Source organism: Rutilus rutilus (genome assembly GCF_951802725.1).
Source record: "Rutilus rutilus genome assembly, chromosome: 17".
In the NCBI taxonomy this organism is placed as follows: Eukaryota; Metazoa; Chordata; class Actinopteri; order Cypriniformes; family Leuciscidae; genus Rutilus; species Rutilus rutilus.
In genome coordinates this window covers 6477378-6500450 of record NC_140230.1, presented here as the reverse complement: position 1 = coordinate 6500450, position 23073 = coordinate 6477378, and the positions used below count along the sequence as shown (strand labels likewise).

The 23073-nt window shown below is 39.1% G+C and overlaps 2 protein-coding genes and 1 pseudogene across 4 annotated transcripts in view; 1 reads left to right on the top strand and 2 right to left on the bottom strand.

Moving 5' to 3' along the window:
- Nucleotides 1–4843: 4843 nt before the first annotated feature.
- LOC311276160 lies at nt 4844–5393 on the top strand (annotated as a pseudogene). The gene is made up of 2 exons: nt 4844–4933; nt 5249–5393. The product of its transcript is annotated as an uncharacterized misc_RNA (transcript).
- Nucleotides 5394–12214: 6821 nt separating this feature from the next.
- LOC311306726 (large ribosomal subunit protein uL30-like) overlaps nt 12215–23073 on the bottom strand; it is a gene marked incomplete at its 3' end in the record, with an annotated part of 23304 nt that continues 12445 nt past the window's right edge. The window contains exons 1-5 of one of the 2 annotated variants that reach the window (XM_084435274.1): nt 18397–18512; nt 15247–16620; nt 14227–14421; nt 13834–13910; nt 12215–13527 (exon numbers count right to left, since the gene is read on the bottom strand). In XM_084435274.1, coding sequence (XP_084291400.1) covers nt 12987–13527; nt 13834–13910; nt 14227–14421; nt 15247–15252 — 819 coding nt within the window. In that variant the 5' untranslated portion in view covers nt 15253–16620; nt 18397–18512. Of the gene's footprint in view, nt 13528–13833; nt 13911–14226; nt 14422–15246; nt 16621–18396; nt 18513–23073 lie in introns of those variants that run through there. The other variant, XM_084435275.1, reaches the window with a different exon arrangement.
- The window catches only part of LOC311276159 (uncharacterized protein), a gene marked incomplete at its 5' end in the record, with an annotated part of 5448 nt that continues 4590 nt past the window's right edge, over nt 22216–23073 (bottom strand). Inside the window, one exon of the mRNA XM_084385701.1 lies at nt 22216–22674. Within this exon, the coding sequence (XP_084241827.1) occupies nt 22366–22674 (309 nt within the window). The remainder of the gene's footprint in view (nt 22675–23073) is intronic.

Sequence of the window (23073 nt, the reverse complement as noted above, 5' to 3'; positions counted from 1 at the left end):
ATACAATAAATAGGATGTGCTCTCTCAATTGAAAATCGGAAATAACACAGAGCAACAAAGCCAGATATGAACAGTTTTTTTAAATGTATTGTCATAATATGTGTACTCTTATGTCAGATTCTTAAATGTAATCAATAAATTCAATCAGAATAAAAAAGACACTGTATGGCCATTACCAATTAAATGAAACCAGTATCAACAAAATGGTTTAACAGGTACTGCTGGGCAGCTTTGGTGGAATGAATATATTTACACAGCAATTATAATTGCATAAATAATTTTGATATTAATGTTTAAATATAACTTCTTTTTTTTATGTAAAAATATGCCTTGGCATGACAGTGGGAATACGGCTCATTTCTGACTGTCTGGCATATAACTGAACAAATCAAAAGAATTTTTTGCTCCATAAAAAACATGAATTGTCGATTTTGATTTTATGTTGAATATTTAGTGACTCTGATGTTGTCTTTGCGCATGGTGTTTGTTTAAACTATTAGACATTTTGAGAGAGTATTTCAGAGAACATGATAATGTTGTTTCCTTTTTATTTTTATTGAAACTTTGCATTGTTTAATAAAAATAATGCACAACAAATTTTACAATTAGAAACAGATTGTTTACACAGAAACTGAAATACAGCTGTATGCTTTCCCATGTTATTTCAACTATTCAGAGGTCAGTATTGAACACTGAATTATTTAAAGGAAACGTCCGTTTAAACTGCATGTTCAGTCTTAACAGATTGAGAAACAGGCTCTGTTCTCTCCTTTTTGATGGTGCAATCTGGAGGAAGGCAACAAAACAACAGTCCATGAGAGTCCATTACCACCCAGCAAAAACTCGTCGAAAAGACGACATTGCCAGACGTCTATACAACGTTAAAATTTGGTTGAAAAGTGAAAGGTGAAAACTAAAGCCATCTTTTTCAGGTCGTTGAAAAGATGCCAATAAAAGGACGTCCCAATCGCGTCTAAATTTGTAAAGTTGTAAAGTGAGTTGAAAAGACTAATTTCAACCGTGAATTCATTATATTTAATATTCATAATATGACAATTCACAAAAGAGTAGCAAACCATTTATTGACACATCATATACATCTTTCACATAAAAAACACTTTCCTGATCACATCTTAAGCCTGCATTTGATCAAGCATACCCTAAAAACAGTTATATTGTAAAATATTACTACAATAAAAATAACTTTTCATAAATATACTTGTAAATATATAGTAAAGTGTGCAATTTATTCCTGTGATGCAAAGCTGAATTTTCAGCATCATTACAGTCTTCAGTGTCACATGATCCTTCAGAAATCATTATAATATGATGATTTGATTCTCAAGAAACATTTAATTATTATCAGTTGTACGGCTTCATATTTTTGTGGAAACTATGATACAGTTTTCAGTATTCTTTGACTATAACTTTCAAAAGAGCAGCATTTATTCGATTTTTTTTTTTTAAAGTTTTTACTGTGACTTTTGATCAAATTAATCTATCTTTTCTGTATACATTTTTTTTCAAAACAATAAATCTTTAAAATATTGAAAATGTTTATCCCGTAAGACTTTTGTGGAGAACACAAATGAAGATATTTTTAACAGATGCCTTGTGTGTGCAAACAATTACGTCTTTATTCACAAATGATGTATCTCCCCACTGATGAATCGTGGTGCTCCGTGAACACGTGTCAGAGATGTATATTTTGTGAATAAAGATGCAATGGGTTTTTTTTGCACTCTGTTGTAAAGTTTTTCTTTCTTCAAAGCAGACCAGGAGACGTTGGGATCACGTTCAAACAGAAGAGTTTCTTTATTTGAGCACGGCTGCGGTGCTTCCAACATAATCTAAAGTATATAAATTCACATGGTGTCTTACAGGCATTTTACGAGGAGGGACTTTTGAAGGTGGAGACAAATTCAAACAAAGCATGTAAATGAGTAAACAGGTTAAGGAAACCCGCCCCAGACTCCAGCGTGTTACCAGTCTCAATCCAATCAGCATAACCACTCAAATGCATATGTGCTAATCCAATCAGCCATACGATTCAACGTCTGGACTGTGGCTCTTGCTCCAAGAGCCATTAAAGACAATAGGTTAGCGTCTCCGTGATCTGACTCATTTAACTTACAAAGGAAAAACAGGTCGGGCAGGAATATCTTGCTGTAAACTCAATAATCACTTTCTCAGTTTATATACTATCTAAATTAAAACCTCAAATGCTAAAATCAGTATTCTTCACCGTGATGTTATGTAAGGAAGCATATCTGAAATAGATTCTTAAATTTGTAATCCTTCAGTCCCCCGTTGGAGAGTTCTTAAAAACTCTCACAAAATACAAATTTAGACACTTAAAAGTTATACTTGTAACTTGTGTAAGTTACAGGCACATAGCAAGTTCATTCATGTAACGTGTGATAGTTACAGGCACATAGCATGATCAATCTTGTAACGTGTGTGATAGTTACAGGCACATAGCATGATCTGTGTTGTTCATCTGTAATTGCATGTTGACAGAAAAAAACATGCAATTAGGGTCCATGAAGTCTCTGCGTTGTGTTTTTTTTATGGTTGGAACTCATTTTCTCGTGAACAAGTTTCTGAACCATGAAGAATTATCTTCAGTCATCTGGTGTGTAATTTTGTTGAAAGATCAAGATTGCTTGTTGGTTAACCCGACATTAACCCGGTGCAGCACTCATGTAATGGTGCAGGCTTGTAGTCTTGATCATGTCGAATGGATGACTGAAGGTTTCTTATGTGAGTCTCTGCATTGTGTATTTTTCTTCTGTGTTGGTTGGCTCGGCAGTGGGTCTAGTTGTTTTCTTGAGGTTGTGGCTTCATATGCAGGTGAGGAGGTCTTTGCATATGGATCTCGGGACAGCCATCAAGTGGTATCTGCACAGAGGGAAAAAGAAAACAAAAGACGACAGAGCAGTATTTGTCCAAACACTAGGGTTGTAGCAGTATTTGTCCAAACACTAGGGTTGTAGCAGTATTTGTCCAAACACTAGGGTTGTAGCAGTATTTGTCCAAACACTAGGGTTGTAGCAGTATTTGTTTAACTACGGCTTGTATCGGTTTCAGAGTCTGCTGTTGTTGTTGTTGTTTCATTCTTTCCCTATTTCTTAATTGATTTGACACCTATGGACCAGTGAGCTAAGGATGGACTAAATGGGGAAAGGCCTATGAGGTAGTATCTTCACCCTGGGTTCACCCCCGACGCCTGTTGCGTTCAGTTCTTCCCAGGGCACCTCACTTGTGGACAGAATAGGGACAGAATAGGACACACGGACAAGTGAGGTGCCCTGGGAAGAACTGAACGCAACAGGCTTCGGGGGTGAACCCAGGGTGAAGACACTACCTCATAGGCCTTTCCCGATTTAGTCCATCCTTACCTCACTGGTCTTATAGGTGTCAAATCAATTAAGAAATAGGGAAAGAATGAAACAACAACAGCAGACTCTAAAAAACCATACAACTCTAGTGTTTGAAGAAATACTGCTCTGTTTTCTGTTTTCTTTCTTCCTCTGTGCAGATAAACACTTGATGGCTGTTCCAAATAAAAATCCATATGCAAAGACCTCCTCACCTGCATATGAAGCCACAACCTCAAGAAAACAAGACCCACTGCCGAGCCAACCAACACAGAAGAAAAATACACAATGCAGAGACTGATATACGAAACCTTCAGTCATCCATCGACATGATCAAGACTACAAGCCTGCACCATTATCTGAGTGCTGCACCGGGTTAATGTCAGGTTAACCAACAAGCAATCTTGATCTTTCAACAAAATTACACACCAGATGACTGAAGATAATTCTTCATGGTTCAGAAACTTGTTCACGAGAAAATGAGTTCCAACCATAAAAAATAAAATAAAATAAAAAACACAACGCAGAAACTTCACAGACCCTAATTGCATGTTCGTTTCTGTGTCAACATGCAATTACAGAAAATCAACACAGAACATGTGCGACATGAATACTGCTGGGGCCTGTACCATGAAGCCGGCTTAGGTGGCTAGCCGGCTATGTTTCAGCTTAGTTTCCGCCAACTCTGGGTTTTAGGTACTATGAAAGTAGCTCGGCTTTAATCGGTGTTCGTTGCCATGGTATCTTACGCTGCACGGCTAACCTGCTCCGGGGCAGGTTATGTTCTGGATTCGAGATCTCAGACTGAAGTTTGACCAATCAGCTCAGAGCAAAAAAACATATAGGTGACGTAACTTATTCCCAGTGTCTGTTGCAATGACTTCACCTTTTCTTCCAAATCCTGTGACATCTCAGCGCAAATTATTAGACGAGCACTTCGTAAAGAAAGAGTTTTTAGCCTGACAAAATCCCCTTGCCTTTCCTGATAGTTATTTGTATGAAAGATACAGATTTTCCGCGGAAGCAATGTCTTATCTTTGCGAACTTCTTGAGCCGCACATAAAGAATTTAACACGTCGAATTCATGCACTTACCTGAACATGCGGTTTTTTGCAAGTGGTAGGCTACATTCTTGCACGGTGGGTGACGCACAGAAGCTGGGGGAAAACACGGTTTGTCAAACCATTCGCAAGGTGGTCCTCGCTCTGCAGGAGTACATGAATAGTTTCATTAATAGTGTTCCCCGGACATTTATCGACCATGTCCATAAAAGAGGGCTTTTATAAAATTGCCGTTAAGATATATTGATAGGGTGACATCACATGAACACTTTTGTTTTCTTTTTTTCAAAAAGCAAATTTCACAAATGTACTATACAATACATGTTAAGAATTATTTTAAATCTTTTTTATTATTATTCTGCTAATCTTATGATATGATTCCCTAGAGTCATTGCAACATGTATGCAGTCTATTGCTCCAATCTCCACTGCTCTAGGGGAACATGAGGCAGATTATGTTAATAGGAAATCCTATCACAGCCTTAATGTTCAGGTAGACATGATGTGGATATGTGAATGATTATTTTCTGTGAGATGAATCTTTAAATTAATAGTAACATTAACAGATATAACAATGATCTACTAAACATTTCATCTACAGACGACTTGTGGTGGTCATGAACGTATGATCACAAGTTTGGATGCCAAATGGCCTGGCTCCAGTGCTTGACTCACGATTTTCCATGAGTCTTTGTTGTGTCAGCGCTTTGAGGAAAGCAAGTTAAATTTGGTACAGTACACAACACTGTTAATTTGAACTGAGATAGAAAAACCTACACAATAACCCCCTATCATGACCCTCAGACAGGGCCATGCACAGCACCGCTTCAGTGTGGCCCTTAGTTAAACCAGAGTGAAGATAGAGATTACCTTTGGCATCCTAAAGGCACGTTTCAACTGTGTTCGGCGCTTCAGAGTCACCAGAGCGGACCACCCAGCTGGTGCAGATGTAGATGCAATCACCATACAATATTACACTTAATAAAAGCACATTGAAACTGCAGATATAGGTCTCAAACTGTTTTATTGGTTTTGTGGGATGAGAGGGAGAAAGAGAGCAAGACAAATTTGCATTAATAAATATTCATACTAAAGTGTTACTTGGTTAAATAAGTTCACATACTGAGATCAGTTTTATCCAGCTGTTTGATCTCCAGCTCCTTTAGTGAACAGTCTAGTTCGAGACTCCTTTAGTGTGCAGTCTAGTTCAAGTCTCCTTTAGTGTGCAGTCTAGTTCAAGTCTCCTTTAGTGAACAGTCTAGTTCAAGTCTCCTTTTGTACAGGGCCCTGACTGAGTCTGTTTCCACCTGAAACATAATTCCACCACAAACATGATCATTACAAGTTTTCTGGAGGCTAATCAAATCACAAAAAGTTCCTTGACTTCCTACAAACACAGGACTGACTGTAATTTATGTCAAGGGTTTTAAATCCTTACACATTTCTTCTGAAGGCCATTGAGGTAGAGGCCTCAGTTTCTGGGGCAGGTTGTGAAAAATCCTACAATAAAAGAGATGTGTAAGGGCCCGTCCCTTTTTTATGCCACACATTTAAATGTTTGCTATAATAAAAAGCCCTGTGCATTCACATCAGCAACTGTCTGAGAACACACAGACAGAGTATCTTCATCATTTCCTGCACCCTAATAAATAAAAATAGGCCAAAGTAAAGCATAACTGTTGTAAAGCAGGTTATGTTTGGTGTTCTGTCTGCTGCATACTGACCTCTGTGTGGGAAACTGTGTGTTGGCTTCAACAGGGACACTGTATTTCCCTCTACTGCAGAACATACAGTCAGCCATATTTAAAACTTAAAAAAGTGGTAATGTATTGCACACCCAGTGTTACTTGCTTAGAGGAGCCAGCACCAGGGTCAGATTGTACAGCACCTGTAATCCCATCCATAATCGGCCGTCCCTTATTGCCTACTCAGAGCCACTCAGGTTTTCTGAATTTAACTCTTTATTTCTGTTTGCTGCAAACAAGTGTTTGTGATAAAATGTTCCCAAAAATAATAAAAGATTGTGGTAAATACTCACCACTTTGAATTATATTTTTATATTTTGTCTTTATCTGCTGCCAAGAACATTTGGAGTTGGGGTTGCATCTAAAAATCAATGAATATTAATCTTTCTTAGTACATGCACATTTTTATATATTATAAAAATAGGCTATAGTATATTACTATATTACACGTATAGGCTATACATTATACATAATTTTACATAAATACAGAACGTATTTGTTTAACTTACACATTAACAATCTGCAATCTTTCTCCAACAGTCTTCTCTTGCTTTGGCAGCAGAGACCGTAGTGTTTCGAGCTTGAAATACATATTTAAATTCATCGTAATTCTGAATAATTATCTCTTGCTCCTCCGCGGAAAAATATAACGCTCTCGCTCTACTATCCGCGATTGGCTGTTCAGTGTCGACGTCACTCTTTTATGTGCACGCGCGCGTGGAGTAATCATAGCTTAAAGATCAAAGCCTGAGTTGACAGAGAAAGTTGATGAGCTGCATCATGGTACCAATAAAGCCTGATCGCATCGGTTTGGATTTGTCAACTCAAAACCAATCCTGTAACCCCGAGTTTGTTCAGCTACCTTCATGGTACAGGCCCCTGGTCTGCCGTTTCTTTGTTTTATTATGTTACAGGTATGTGTGTATGCCATGATGTCATCACAAGCGGCATCCTGGTATAAAGCATCACCTCAGATTTCCATGAACAAGCCTCATGAGGGACGAGTCATCCAAGCGACTCTGCGTGAGAAACGGACTCTACAGGAAACAGACTTCACAGCTATTCAGGCGCCATGGACTTTCCAGACTTCCACTTTTATTCTACATGGTTTTCTGTGTAATCATGTAGTTTATATGACATTTTACACCCTGCGTCGCAGGTGTCAACAGTTATGGTTTTGAGAAGAACTATGACACTCATGTAAATCAAGGACACAACACAGAATAAGTTATACATGCCTGTAACTTACACAAGTTACAATGAACATATGCTATGTGCCTGTAACTTACACAAGTAATTTGTATATTATGTGAGAGTTATTAGAACTCTCAAAGGGGGAAATGTTGGATTACAAATTTATTAAATGTTTAATTTAGTTTGCAACAGTAAAAGTTGAGTACATTGAAGTTAGCATTTTAAGGTTAGGTTAGGATAATGGTATCAACAGTTTCTGCTAGACCTGTTTTCTCTATTATAATTCACCCTATTGTCGTTAATGGCTCGAGCCAGTAGCCCCAAGACGCACCTTTTGTCTTTAATGTGTAGCTCCCCCTACCTCCTTTTCTAACGGTTCAGTAAGGGACAGCACCAGGTTCAATAAACTAGTGCCTAAGAGATGTTGTATTACAAGGCCCCTCTGATGTCACTGAAATAAATACGTTTCTTTTGGAAATTTACTCAGAATAAATCCCTACGCCCTTTAGCTGATGAAGTCAACATAAACACTTCTGAGAGAATAACACACTGTTAGGAGTACAAAACAAATAAAGAATTTAATTAGAAAAGAATTATCAAATGGTAACTGGCTCAAACAATGAATTTCAGAATGTGAAGTATTCACACAATCACATTGCATATAAATCTGACACAAATTTACCCCTGAAGGGCAATATCTCCGATGCCAGACCTACTGAAATTAATCTCTAGGTCAAATACACTCAGTATAGATTCAACCAATGAACTCAATAGAATGAATGTATACAATAACTCACAGATTATAAAACATATACTCTGAGTATTCACATATTATTTTCAGTGCACTGAATAACACTAAATAAACCAATAGATAATGCTGTGGGCCCACACACACCAGTCATTCACACAACCCACCCCGTTGCAGGCCTGAAACGTGGCTCGTGTTCGTGGTGGCCGGGAAACTGACAAATGGCCCCTTCACTCTCCTGAGCACAAAACAAATCAAACAGATACCTCAAATTCCACGTGAGACAATACAGCACTCCGCGAATCCTGAAGCAGGCCTCGCGCAGCTCCTCGTCCTCTCTCTCGCTCGTCAGCCGAACGAAACGCACCTCCCACGGCGCCAGCGGAACCCCAAATAACTCGGGTATCTGGGGCGCTATCTGGTCCTCAAGGTCTCCGTCGTTGAAGAGGAAACAAACGCGATAACTGTCTTTAGTCTGGTAACTGTTGTTTTAGCTTACGCATTCAGATGCGCGGATATGCGCATTGATAATTCACCTAAACAGTCTGTATTCGCGGCTGCACGGCAAATTAACAACACTGGAAATGGCCGTAAAACACCCGCGGCAATCTCAAAGAAGCACACACAAGCGATTCATCTCTGTGTCAGTGCTTAACCTCTGATCTACATTACAGTTAAAGATCTTTTAAACTTGTAAATCCTCAATCAAAATACTCTCTTACCGCAAAAACGTCTCTCACATTCACAACTCTATCTCAACTCCCGCACTTGTCAATCCATTCTCAACTCTCTCATCCCTCTCGAACAACCACTCAAGTTACACAAAACACCAGCGAGGGCGGGACTTAACTCACATAAACCAATACAATAAGAAACACCTAACATGATGGCTAATGCCACGTTTTCCACATGTACACATCAATCAAACTTGTAAGATGCACGAACGCTTTTAAAGGAACAAACACCTTATACACACTACTGAGATGTATATTTCATTCACATTTTAGCTCTGGATTAGAACTAAATACAAACTAATAAATTGAGATAACCCATTAAATGAATAATTATATTCTACTGGGTTACAAATGGCTCTTTGAGTCCCAGTATCACTCAGACTGATGGGATTAGCACACGAATGATTCGTCTATGCAATTTGCCGAGCGTCACGTGACCAAACCGGAAAACGGGTCTCCTAACTTCCGGTTTGCTTCTGTTTCGCTGTTTTGGTACTGATTGGGAATCGGCAACAGCTATTGACTTGACCTAAATAACCTAGTTAGCCCTTTTACTGTTGGCGTTTTATTTGATTTTAACATCTGAATGTTAGTGACAAGAAGAAAATGTCAAAGCCAGTAAAGTACCAGAAGCGGGATAATCCCAACAGTGATTTCTGCTGCGTGCCTCAATGCGCGATGTCAGGGAAGTTCAACTCCACCGTGAGTTTCCACCACTTCCCAAAGGAAGAAACCATAAGAAAAATATGGATACGTAATGTGAGACGTGATAATTTGGTAATTAAGAGAACCACCACAGTCTGTAGTAGACATTTCGTCTCCACGGATGTCATTCAAGGTGGACGACGACGCTTGAAAGAGGGGGCTGTGCCCGTGTTGTTCGCCTGGAACGACTACTCTCTGCCGGCAGCCAGGCCAAGTGTCTGGGATAGAACACAACGACTAGAGGATGAATCAACTGAAGAGGAAGAGATGGATGTTCAACTGTTGCTTCAGTGCCATGATTACGATGCAAAACCAGAACCGTCAGCTTTGGATATAGCATGTGAGAAAATAGAGGCCCAGCAGCAGGCGATGGAGGAGATGCAAAAGAGAATGGCTGAGGTTACACTGAAGCAGTCGTTTGGCCTGGAGAGGTTTTTAGCATCGGACGATGACATCAGATTCTATACCAGGTATGTATCATGTCATATGATACTTAGCTTGCATACCTCTGTGGTTATGACTTTCTTGCAGACCTAGATTGTGTTAAAATCGATTCATATGAATCACAGTAGTGGGCAGAATATTCAGATCCTTTAATTCAGTAAAAGCACTAATACCACACTGTGAAAATACTACACTACCTGCATCCAAAACCTTAATTATGTAAAAGTATGTTAGTATTATCAGAAAAATGTACTTAAAAGTATGAAAAGTAAAAGTACTCATAGTGCGGTAAAATGATGGATTAATATTACTGCTGCATTAATGTGTATGTTTCATTTTTTTTACACATTTTAACACTTCTGTAGATGTTTAAAGTTGAGATTATTTTAACTTCTTTATATACTGTTGGCTAGTTTAATCTACAAGATCATCATAGCCTGTTTGTAGCATCTCTGTCCTGTGAGAACCACATATCTCTGCTTTGTGATGATGCATTTTGCAAACATCAATAATGGGTAATGCTTTGATTTAAAGCTAATAATAATTTTCTTTCACTTTTAGATTTGCCAGCTACCGCCACCTACAGGCATTTTGGAGACAGATTGAACCTGCAACAAGGAGAATAGTGCGTGTTGGTACACACACAGTCATCCACTTCCAGCACAACAGCAGCTCTTGACAATGCCACTGATCCACCTCGTCGACCGGTAGGCATAGTTCATACTTAAAGGTTGTATCAGTGATTTCAGGCCCAAACATAAATTATCATATTCATCTGATCTTTCCTAATGATCCCCTATCTGCCCGCCTCATAAGCAAGCCGTCAAAAAAAAATGCGTCTCTGTAGGCAGCCTAGGCTCTGAGATCTGCACACAAAAACAGTTGGTATCAACATCACTCAAAACCAAAATTAAATAGTGTTCCAACCAATCACCGACAGGGGTAGGTGTTGTGAGGTTTTTGCGTGCAGCTGTGCACGAGCGCAAAACCTCACAACACCCACCCCCTGTCAGTGATTGGTTGGAACACTATTTATTGATTGGTTAGACTTTACACTTTACAAACATTTATGATGACCTTGCAATGATTATCGCTTTTACTAACGAAAACGATTTTACCTGCTCCCCACCAGAGCCGATGCCTTCCGATGATTGATGAACTGTTCCTGTTCTTGGTCTACCTTTCACTGGGACTGAAGGAGAAAGATCTGGGTGATCGTTTCGGTATTCACCAGTCCACCGTCAGCAGGATAATCAAAACCTGGGTAAATTTTTTGTACACCTTATTGGGTGCTGTTGGGATATGGATGTCTCCTGAGACAATTAGAGCCACGATGCCGAGTGTATTCGGCAAATACTCTGACACCCAAGTCCTTATTGACTGTACAGAGATGAGATGTCAGATGCCTTCATCTTTACTCTTACAGAGTGAGATGTTTTCACAGTATAAATCCCACACTACCCTGAAAGGAATGATTGGTGTGTCACCACATGGTGCTGTTACTTTTATTTCCTCACTGTATTCCGGCTCTATCAGTGACAAAGAATTGTTCAGGCAATCTGGCATTATCCCTCTTTTGGATAAAGATATGGCTGTAATGGTGGATAAGGGATTCAGAATTGACGACCTAGTGCCTTGCAAAGTTTACAGACCACCTTTTCTGAGTAAAAAGTCACAACTCTCTCATGGCGAAGTGCTGGTCACTCAGGACATTGCACGGTTAAGGATACATGTGGAGAGGACAATTAGGCGCATCAAAGAGAACAAACTGTTTGACACTCTTATCCCTCTGTCAATTTGTGGCAGTATCAACCAGCTTTTTGCAGTAGCCTGCCTCCTAGCAAACTATCAAAACAAGCCACTGGTCAAAGCTTGGGCCAAATAACTGTGTTAACCTCACTGAGCCAGTCTGTCTGGACATACTAATACACTGAATGGTCAATTCTGTTCCATTTGTCTCTCTTTATAAACGATAACACTAGCCTACATAGTTTCAACGAACTGGATTCTCTGATGTAGATTTGACATGTATTCCATGATACATGTTTATGTTTGACTTTGAGTGATTTAAAGTGCCAACTGTTCATTAATTGTCCCCCTCTCTATCTCTTGTAGTAAAATGTATGAAATCAAACCATGCATACAGTAAAATATTGTATATGAAATCTGAAAACATCTTTTATACAGTTACCATGAGACATTTTTATATGAAGTGATTTATTTTTGTAACAAATAAATCAGAAAAAAACTTTCTTCACTCCTTTGTGTTTATTGCAAAATACGCTGTATTTATATAACCTATTTATATAACAATTATGGTGTAACTTTGATGCAACTAACTATTGCTTCTGGCGAAAAAGAGTTTGGCTGACCTAAAGAACATCCTTCCAACAGTGATGCATGAAACATTTAAATTGCCTGTAAGAGCCCCTCAAAAATGGCTATGGTTTCATTTCTAGATTTAAATGACAAATGTGAACTGTGAAAAAAAAGTCATCTTGCTTGAAAAATCTGAAGCCCCCACCTGAATTATCCTGCATCGATCAGTAAGATCTTTTGGACACAGACAAGTACTTCTGCATGTACACTGTAAAGTAAAACTGGTCCACCCTCTCTCTGATGACTGCTTTTACCTCCGGGTCAAACTGGATACGCTGCACCAGCATGTCTTCCTGAGCACAAACCACAAAATCACACCATTGCAGGCCAGTGATCAACAGTTGACCCTGCACCTGCCAATAGTAAGAGTGGCTTTTACGAAGAGCCAAAGTGCCATCCTGCATTTTAAGGTATTTACAGTCCACATAGTTCTTCACATTAGGGCACTTTATCTCAACCAGTCCAAACGGTGGCTGTGCGAATGGATCAAAAATCAAGCCATCTGGCGAGGCACCAAGCCAAGGGGCATCAGGGTGGATGACGAGGCCACAGGGTGTGTAGTTGACATTTTTTATCTGACAGTACTCCCTTGCCACCTCAAACTCCATGTCTGCACCTCTTCTCATTTCTGCAGTCTGCCTTGTTCCTTTGAGGAAGAGACTCTGCAGAGCTCTCTCCCCTCACAAAACACACCTCTCTAAAACGTGAGGAGGTGATCCTAGGCCTGCGGAGCTGATGCCACTCCTGGTCTGCTGCCTGCTCTCTTGTCGCTGCCTCAATCTTATAGGCCATGTCCAGTGTAACATTCAAGCTTTTAAGGTGGAAGTGCTCCTCCTCAGTGCACACATGCACACAGTCTGTCGGGGCAAGCCTGTACTCCCCAATAGGCAGCGGTGGGTAAGGTGGAGGATCCTGGTGCATCTTGACTGACTTTGTGGCCAATACAGGCTGCTGGTACGAGAGCACACTGCCCCTTTGTGCTAAGCCAAAAGCTGTCTCAACAAGGGTCTTCTCGTCACTGATGCCCATAGTTGCTGCTAGAGGTTTCTCTCTAATGCTAAAGTCTTTGTACATGTCTTCCATCAGTAGTAAAGACATGTCTAGTGGGTCCCCAACCAAGCCCTTGTAGAGTGTACTCCTGTGAAAGAATGTAATAGTGTTAGTAATCTTAGTTTTTAGTAGTGTAATTATTGTTAGTAATATTTGCAGGTTACTGACACCTATGGAATCTTTCTTTTTATTTGTGTGTGTGTGTGTGTGTGTACACATAAGTCTGTGTGTGTATACTGTATGTATGTATATGTGTACATAAGTGTGTGTGTGTACACAAGTCTGTGTGTGTATAATGTATGTATGTATATGTGTACATAAGTGTGTGTGTGTGAATACATATGTAGACTGTATGATGCAGTAATTGCAATAGCATCTCACTACTGTACTTCACCTGACTCCTCCTTCTGTGAGCCGGTTGAGTCTTGGTTTGCTGATGACCGTTTTGTCTATTGGCCCAGGTTTCACTCCCTGACAAAAAAAAGGACAAACAACATACAATCTTAACAATAGGAGACAATAAAATTGAAAGGACCCCCCCCCCCCCCCACACACACACACAAATTAATACATATGTATACTTAAATATCACTAATGCCAGGAGTATTATTATTAATAATAACAATAATAATGTTTTTTTCTATAGCGCCTTTCTGAGGACTCAAGGTCACTTTACAATACCAGTAATTACAAATACACATAACATAGAAATGATATATAAAATGTGAAGGAGAACATAGTAGAAGAGGGACAGTATTAGGCCTAGGAATTGTGTCTAAACACTTACTGCGGTTCTGGGCTTGTGCCATCGCTGCTCTGTTTCAGTGCAGGTGTGGACAGGTGGCACAACCTGCACATTCAACTGTGAATAGTGTGCCGTTTGAAACAGCAAAGCAACTATGTGATTACACATTGCAGTGCCAGCTACACATGAGCACCGATACGATGTGAGGATGACAGGGTCCGAATCCCGAAGCACTATCTGTACAAAAGTATATGGAGAATTTTTTTTACAAACATTGACACAGATTTGAGAGTGTGGTTGAGCTTTAATGTATCATATTTCAGCAGTGGTTCAAACAGATGCCACTGATTTGAGTAACAGTCTAGTTAGGTTGCTGGGGCAAGTTTGCCAATGACATTAATACAACAAACACAATAACAGAATTTGTTCATGCTGTAATAGAGAGATTTGTATAGGACGTATTATGAATAACATGGAAAGATGGCACTCAAGAATCAAGGATGTCCAATCAGAGTTACCCCAGTAACCTCACTATACACATTTTAACAAGTAGACAAAAAACAACATTGAACTTGGAACAACTGTGCATGTATTTACCAAGCGTCTCAAGACTAAAGCAGCTCCTGCAAGTCTGTCCATGGTGATTAGACAGTCAAAGGGACCCGCTCATGATCACTGATTAATCTACTCTTACTTACTCCTACCCTGAGAGGCTTGATAAATACTGTCCCTGAACTGGAACAGATTGAGAACCCGAACAGAACACCCAACCCATCCCTAACGTTACTCTCAGACTGTGTGGCTTCTCGTTTTTCTTCATAGATCTGTGACTAGCTGCCCTGATACTGACAGCACCAGTCAGTCTGTCTTTGTTTGATACTGGTGAAAAATGAAGTGAAAACGTGATTATGTAGGTACATACATTTTGTTCTATCAAAAAAAAATTTTTCTATCAGCTCAGATTAGTAGGTTAATGTTATCGTTAGTTTAGCTACCATAGTGACATACTGCATTCTTCCCGCTCGGGAATGCTAACATGAGCTATCGCAGGCAGATACAAACCTTCATAGTCAAATATGTATGAGGAGGCGTACAGCTTAAACCCCTTGTCCATTTTGGAGGCAGGAGTTTTAGATGTCAACCTGCATAGGCGATTGACATCAGTTATACTCATTTTGGGTAATTCCTGAAGGCATCTAGAGTAAAACAGCGCCATATCCAAAGTAGTGCGGTACAGCGGACCTGAACCGGATGTTGTGAGACCCGTCTCGCAGAATGCGGAAGTAAATTGCGCATAGAGCCTATAGACTGTTATGCTGACTGAATTAGGATTGGCCAGACATTCAGTCTAGGGTGTTTTACCTAAACCTGTATACTTCATTTGCATGCTTTGTTCAACCTCAATGTAAGTCCCTCCCTCTTGGAAGGTATATAACCTACAATGTATAATGTTTGAGTTAGACTTGGAAGAACACTACAGACGACACAGAGCGGAGCAGGCAGTGCAGGCGACCAGGGCGGAGCAGGCAGTGCAGGCGACCAGGGCGGAGCAGGCAGTGCAGGCGACCAGGGCGGAGACGACCCTTCAGGCGGCCAGGGCGGAGCAGGCAGTGCAGGCGGCCAGGGAGGAGCAGGCAGTGCCCAACCCCCCCCCCCCCCCCCCCCCCCTTAATATTAATATTAGCTCAGTTGAATTTCCTGATGACTTTATTTATATCCTCAGCTCTGGGTCCAGGGTCTCCAACATCTTTCAGTAGTCCAACTTTGTCTCTAGCAGCATGTCTTGGTACTGACAAATGGAAAGGCAACAGGAAGTTGTTTGCAACCCTGAAGTTCTTTCCAGCAGAATAGATCTCATGTATAAGGTCCTCCAAACATATTATCCCATATTGTCCGAGATGCTTCTCTATAAGTGCATTGTCCGTCAGAGGAATCTTTCTCTTAGCAATCTTTGTCTGGCCTCTTTTTAATATGAGCTCACGGACTGATTTCAAGTTGGGATACCCCCAGGCAACATAAGGTTCCACAGTCTTAAGCATTTTTAGGGAAGTTTTGTTGACTTTCACAAAGGTGCCACTGAAGATCTTTCCCAGCCTCAGCATCTGAACGACCTTCATCACTTTGGGGCTCACACCTTTGATCTCTCTGATGCGGGCAGCGAACACCAGACCGTTCTTAGCTGGCGGCATGGCCGGCGGAGGTCTTTGTTTGAGTCTGGCGAGTCGTGTGTCATCGCGATACTTCCTCTTGCTGTTTATCAAAAACTCCTCTAATCGCTTTAACTTCAAGGGAATTCCTTTTTTGTCTTTTTTCTTCTGCTGTAACGCAAGTTTGGCTTGAGTGGCTTTGATAGCCTGGTACTCCTTGCGTTTCTTGAGAAGATTCTCAGGAATAAGCTTGATTACTTTCTCAGTTCCAGGTTCTGTCATCGCGTATCTGCATATAAGAATAAGCAATAGTAGCTAATGAATAAGCACTAGTAATGTAATAGATATTAGTGTCTAAAAAATAATATTTAAGTTCTGTTGCTTTTATATGAACATAAATATAATGAACAAGACATCCAAAGTATAGGCTACTTGTTATTTAATTCCATTCCAAATATGTTTATCAATCCTGTTTTCTTTAATACAGACATGTGTTATATATATATATATATATATTAGAGGTGGGCATAGATTAATTTTTTTAATCTAGATTAATCTAGATTAAAATGGCTCATTTGAATTCTGCCGAAGGCATTCAGAATATGTGTGCTACCCAAATAATGACTATAAAAGTGTCTTTGAGAACGGGTTTCTCAAGCCAGGTGGTGCATTAGACCAGGGGCTCATCTCCTGTTTCCAAAATGAATCACAAACTGCTTGAGAAAGCTGTTCAACTCATAGAGTGTAAAAGGTTACTACTGTACTGTTACCGTCCGTACTAGGCAACATTAGGTAGGCCTATGTTAATATCAACTACTATAGGCTATCAATTAGGGATGGGGGATATGGCCTAAAATCCATATTGTGATGCATTGCAGCCTCTTGCGATAACGATATATATTATAATAAAACCATTTCAGAACAGGTTACACAGACCCTGCTGAACAAATGCTAAATGTTTTTTTTTTTTTTTTTTAAGGGTGTATGTAGTTTTGAGAACATATATTGTGCAAAACTGTAAGTATACAACATAATTTTGCAGATAAATAAAATGTAAGTACACTAGCTGCAGAGACTTAAGTAGGTCTAATGTTTATTATGGCTTGGAGCTTATGAAACCCCAAATTTAAAATTAGAATATTGTCTAACTGATGTCTTTTCAGTTAAAAAGAAACACAAGAACGATTCTTAAAATCGGGTGCAGACAGAGATTATATCATGTGCTACACCACTAAGATATATTGGGAATAATACGCGCGCGCTGGTATTCAGTGATATGTTTCGTTTTGAATTTGAGGTGGTAGAAGGGATTAGTCCAGGGGCGGCTGGCCAATAGAGGGCGCTAGGGCGCCGCCCCCCCATGAGCCAGACCACAGTTTATGAGCCACACTCATTAAATAAATAAGTAAATACATACATACATAAATCATACATACAAATTGTCAGTATTTGTGTGTTTAAGATATTAAATACACCCAGTATATGTGAAAAATATGATAGAAATTAAAAATGTGTGCTTTTTCAACACGTCTCCAGGAGACGGTCTCCTCCACCTGCGTGCACGTCGATCAGCTCTGGGGCGCTAGAGAAATGCCCCAGAGAGGCGGGTCTGTGGAGTAGCTTAGCCAATTGCTGATTTAAGATATACATGTTTGACATAAACTGTAGCCAATCAGCGAGCTCAAATCTAGTCAGCTATGGGCGCTTCTGTTAGCGTGCCCGCCTCATAGACAGTAAAGTATTTGTAAAGGTAAAAATGCACTTGAAAAAAATCGATTTAAGGAGGCAAATATTGTCCCTTACTGAAAAGGGTGTGTCTGAAGAGTGTGGGTATGCAGAAGGATATTAAAGCCTCTTGGGGTACAACTCTAAAAAGTTTGAGAACCACTGGGACTGGGTTAAGGAATAGAACAAAATAAACAACAAAACACAATACACATACCAAGGGCAGAAAGTAGGCCTAATACTCCCATGGTTACCAGACTATTGAAACTGGCTGAATATGACAGCCCCACCTAAGATATTTTTCACCAGCCGCCACTGGATTAGTCGTGTGTTAACTTACCGAACTGTTACCCCACACACTGTCTATAGTTTGCTGCTGCTCGTCGGACGGCTTAAATCCAAACCAAGTCCAAATAATGGAGGTTGCACCGATCTTTTTCACCAGCTTTCACTTTCATTTTCACGACGAATATGCGTTGCAGGCAGTAATGTGTGTATATATATATATATATACACTCTAACAGGGTGTCTACAGATATGAACAAGTTAAATTTAAGACTTTTTAAGACCTTTTTAATGCCACTTTGAATGAAATTTAAGACCAAACCTGTGATGGAAATACACATTTTATTATGCGTATATATTAGGGGTGTAACGGTTCACAAAATTCACGGTTCGGTACGTTTTTGATACAGCATAAATAAATAAATGCCAGAGAAATTTCCTTGATTTAAATTTTTTATTCTTTTTTATATTAAAACTAACATCATAAAGTATGATTTTTTTTTTACTTTGAGCAATTCTAGAGCTATAATTGACTCTTCTTAGGAGCATATAAAACAAAACAGCTCCTTGGAAAAAATGAAATGTCATATTGTAGTCAGTGCTTGAAGCGGGGGAAAAAGGTGCCGGTACTCTCTTGCATTAATCATGACATTTGAGATTTCTACAGTGAAAAACAAAACTTGGAGATATTGCTGGTACAACAACAATTTATTGATATTTATTAACAACATAAATGTATTTAAACAAGTCGTGTTTGTGTGTGTGTGTGTGTGTGTGTGTGCGTGCGTGTGTGTGTGTGTGTGTGTGTGTGTGTGTGTGTGTGTGTGTGTGTGTGAAAACGGAACTACTCCAAGTCTGCAAGTCCAAAAATACATTTATGGTGAGATTACTACATTTTATTTAATTAAATGCATTTATAGTGAGATTATTATATTTTCATGTCATATTCTGTGTTAATTTTGACCACGAAACATGCGCGTGCAGCACAGCGAAAACAGACTCGGTGCAGAAATTATCGTTGCACTGCTGTATACAATTGCACTGCTCCACAAATTGCCGGACCGCATCCGCGTGCAGTGTGAAAGCTCTAACCTGTTAATATGGGTGCGGAAAAAAATAAGCACCGCATACGCATTGCAAACGGAGTATATGTGAAATGGGCGTAACACTGACGCTTTTTTTTTTTGTCAGTGGTAGAGAACCGGCTACATATGCGAGAAGTAGCGGTACGCAAGAAAAAGTGCAGGTACGCTTTGGAGTAAAATGCAGAAGTGCTGGTACTGCGTACCGGTGAGTACAGCCCCACTTCGAGCACTGATTGTAGTAGTTATAAACAAAGGTTTAATTCAGATTAACATTTGAGGGCAGCAATTGTATTCATAATGTCAAAATAAAACCGACGTGTTACTTGAAGGCATTATAGCCTACTATTCCTGCCAAACGTCCATGGTTGCAGTTAGTGTTACTACAGTAAATCCATGGTGAATGTTGCTGATCTGTGGACACTGATAGTTCATTCATGGCACAGTGTTTTTTCCAGGTTCCCACGTCAGCGCTGTTTGATCCGTTAATCACGGAGAAATATGAATGCTACTCACTAGATCTCGCAGCGATGTTATTACTTCTGTCAGTTCTGTGGCGAATTCAAATGCTTTCTTTACTGCATCTCTTATTAGCGCTGTGTAGTAACAATAGTGTCGCATGATCACGATCGGCTCGCGCTGCACTGGTCCAAACTGATAAACGGTCCTTCAACCACACAATAACGAGCAGTTTCGTTCCGCTTGCATTTTACGTTTGCATCATACATTATGAGCACGCTTGCCACGCGCAACGCGCCTACATTTGAAATAACGAAACAGCGTTACCAGAAAAAGCCTACATTATGTAATAAAATCTGAATCATTCTCGCGATTCGATGCTTCACTGGTTATTTGACGGGCATTAGGTCCGTCAGACTGGAGAAAGTTTAGCGGTAACGTGACCAGAAATATTTAACCCTTAATCACTCCTAAAAAAGGACAACACTTCTTTGGGGTCATTTTGACCCCAAACTTTTAAAGAGCGATTGCATAAGGAAATATACATTTTTTATATGGAAAACTATATATCATTTTTTTTATTTACTTCTCAACTATACATTTATGCTGTGTTTTTGTGGAAATTTTTACGTTTTTTACCTATTTACTGCACAATTACATAACTAGGCCATAAATTGGCTCATGAAAAATGATTTTTTAAAGAAAAAATCACTTAAATGATGATCTTAATTAAATCTAAATAGTTTTTGGACATTGCTCTAAGTGTTAGGGATAGAATACTGACATCTGCTGGTTTGTGGAAAAACTTTAGACATTATAATTAAAGAAAGAAAGTGCAATGACCACATATATCCAATAGAGGGCCATAGAGACTCATTCATTTTCACTTCATTGTTCTTGATGCTTCAACTTCTCCTCACAACTTTATGATATATATTTTGTGAATATTTATTTAAACATTTTGAAATACATAAAAAATATGTAGTTTTGTCAGAGTTAGAATTTGTTGTTGTTTTCTGATATATTTTGAATTCTCTGCTTTTGCAAATTATTATACATACATTTGCAGAAACATTACAAGTCACCACTATGACATGACTGTAACGTGTGTGTGTGTGTGTGTGTGTGTGAACAAGCTCCATGTTGCATATGTGACATTTTTTCAGATTTATGCCAGTTTAGTTGATTTTATTTGCCAATTTCTATAAAAATGCTCTCTGTTCCAGTGACATACATGTGTGTGTTTGTGTATGAGATAGAAAGCTCGTTCCACTTTGGGTTTATGCTCTAGGACCAGACCTTCATTTAAATGTATTTTTTTTTAGATTTATGCCAGTTTTGTTTATTTTAATTGCCAATTTCTGTGAAAATGCTCTCTGTTGCAGTCACATACATGTGTGTGTTTGTGTGTGTGTGTGAGTGTGTGTGTATGAGATAGAAAGTTCGTTCTACTTTTTATTTATGCTCTAGGACCAGACCTTGGTTTATTTGTAGAATTTTTCAGATTTATAATGGATTTACTGTTATTTTTTTGACAAACAAAATAAAAAAAGTCATTTTTTTCATTTTCCCATTCATTTTCAATGTGGGGTCATCGATAGGTCTTAACCCTTAATCACTCTTTGGGGTCAAAATGACCCCAAGGACCTTAAAAGGTGATTTTTTTTTTTACACACCTTTAGAACAACCAAATCAAGCCCAGTTTTTTTGTGCATGTTTAGATAGATTATTTAAGAAAAGTCACCGAGTTTCATGCCCCTGAGATGAAGGTAACATTTTAAAAAAATGAAGGAAAAGTCCATTGGGGTCATTTTGACCCCAAAGAGTGATTAAGGGTTAAGACCTATCGGATCTGAATTTAAGACATTTTAATACTTTTTAAGGCCTTTTATTAGGAAAACTTTATTTAAGACATTTTAAGACTTTTTAAGGACCCGCGGCCACCCTGTCTAAATGGTGCTATGTAGAACCATAAGAGGTGCCATATAGCACCATGGTTGTTTATAATTGCTTCAACAAAAATGGTGCTCAACAGTACCCAACAGTGGTTCTTTGGCTCGTAATAATAGGGGAACCTCTTTTGGTACTATATGGCACTTAAGAAGCTTTATAGCACATTTGTTAAATGGTGCTATATAGAACCATTTATGTTTATTTATTTTTTTACATTTGAGGTAGTAGGGCCCATTATAATGCCAGATACTACAATTGATGAGTCAATATGCTTCTAAATGACAATTACTTACAAGATAGATAATTAATTTCTTAACAAATCGTGGCTTAAAAGATTCAAAATCCTGTAAATCTTACTGAGAAACAAAATACATTACACATTATACACTTTCAAAACAGTTTAATTAATTTCTTTCAGTTGCAAATAAAAACATTAACAACACTTGCTAACTGAGTTGTATACCCTAAAAAATAGAAATTGGAACTGGAAGGAGGCCCAGAAAGAGAAAAAGAGAGAGAGAGACTCCTGTCTATGCACAGATTGAGTTGTACACCCTTTTAATCGTGACAGGAAGTCCGGCTGTATCCTTCATTTTTAAAACAACGCACTCCAAAAAGGTCATTGTCTTTTTCAGTCCTTTAGGATATTGGATCCCAAACAGAAAATACGCACAAAGGACGAGGCCCAGTGCCATCGAGATGTCCTCACTCTCTTCTGTAATTGACTGGCCATCCAACATGATCACAATGTGGCCATACTGCATGGGATGACCCTCCCTGCAGCCTTTAAGCACCATTTTAGGTGTTGGGGTGTCAGGAGGGCAGGTCTGAGCATGGCCCTGGGGGAGAGGGGATAATAGCATTAACCATCTTCTCATATTTATTTGAAAGGCAAACCTTAAAAATATTTAAAGCAATAAGCCCCTTGAAGCAGTGTTTTACAGTGAATTTAGAACAGCTAAGGGGCGGAGTGCCTAAAAACCCCTTAGCTGTTCTAAATTCACTGTAAAACACGGCTTCAAGGGGCTTATTGCTTTTATAAAACGGTTACTCCATAAAAATATTCATTTTCATATTTATTTTATTCATAAAATAAACACCAGCAACAAAAAAATATAACATTATATCACATTTATTCCTCAGACAAGCAATGTAGTTCCAGAGGTTGCCAATCAACACATGCAGCAACAAAGACAGTAACAAACAGCAGTTGCGCAGTAACACTAATGTAATGCGGT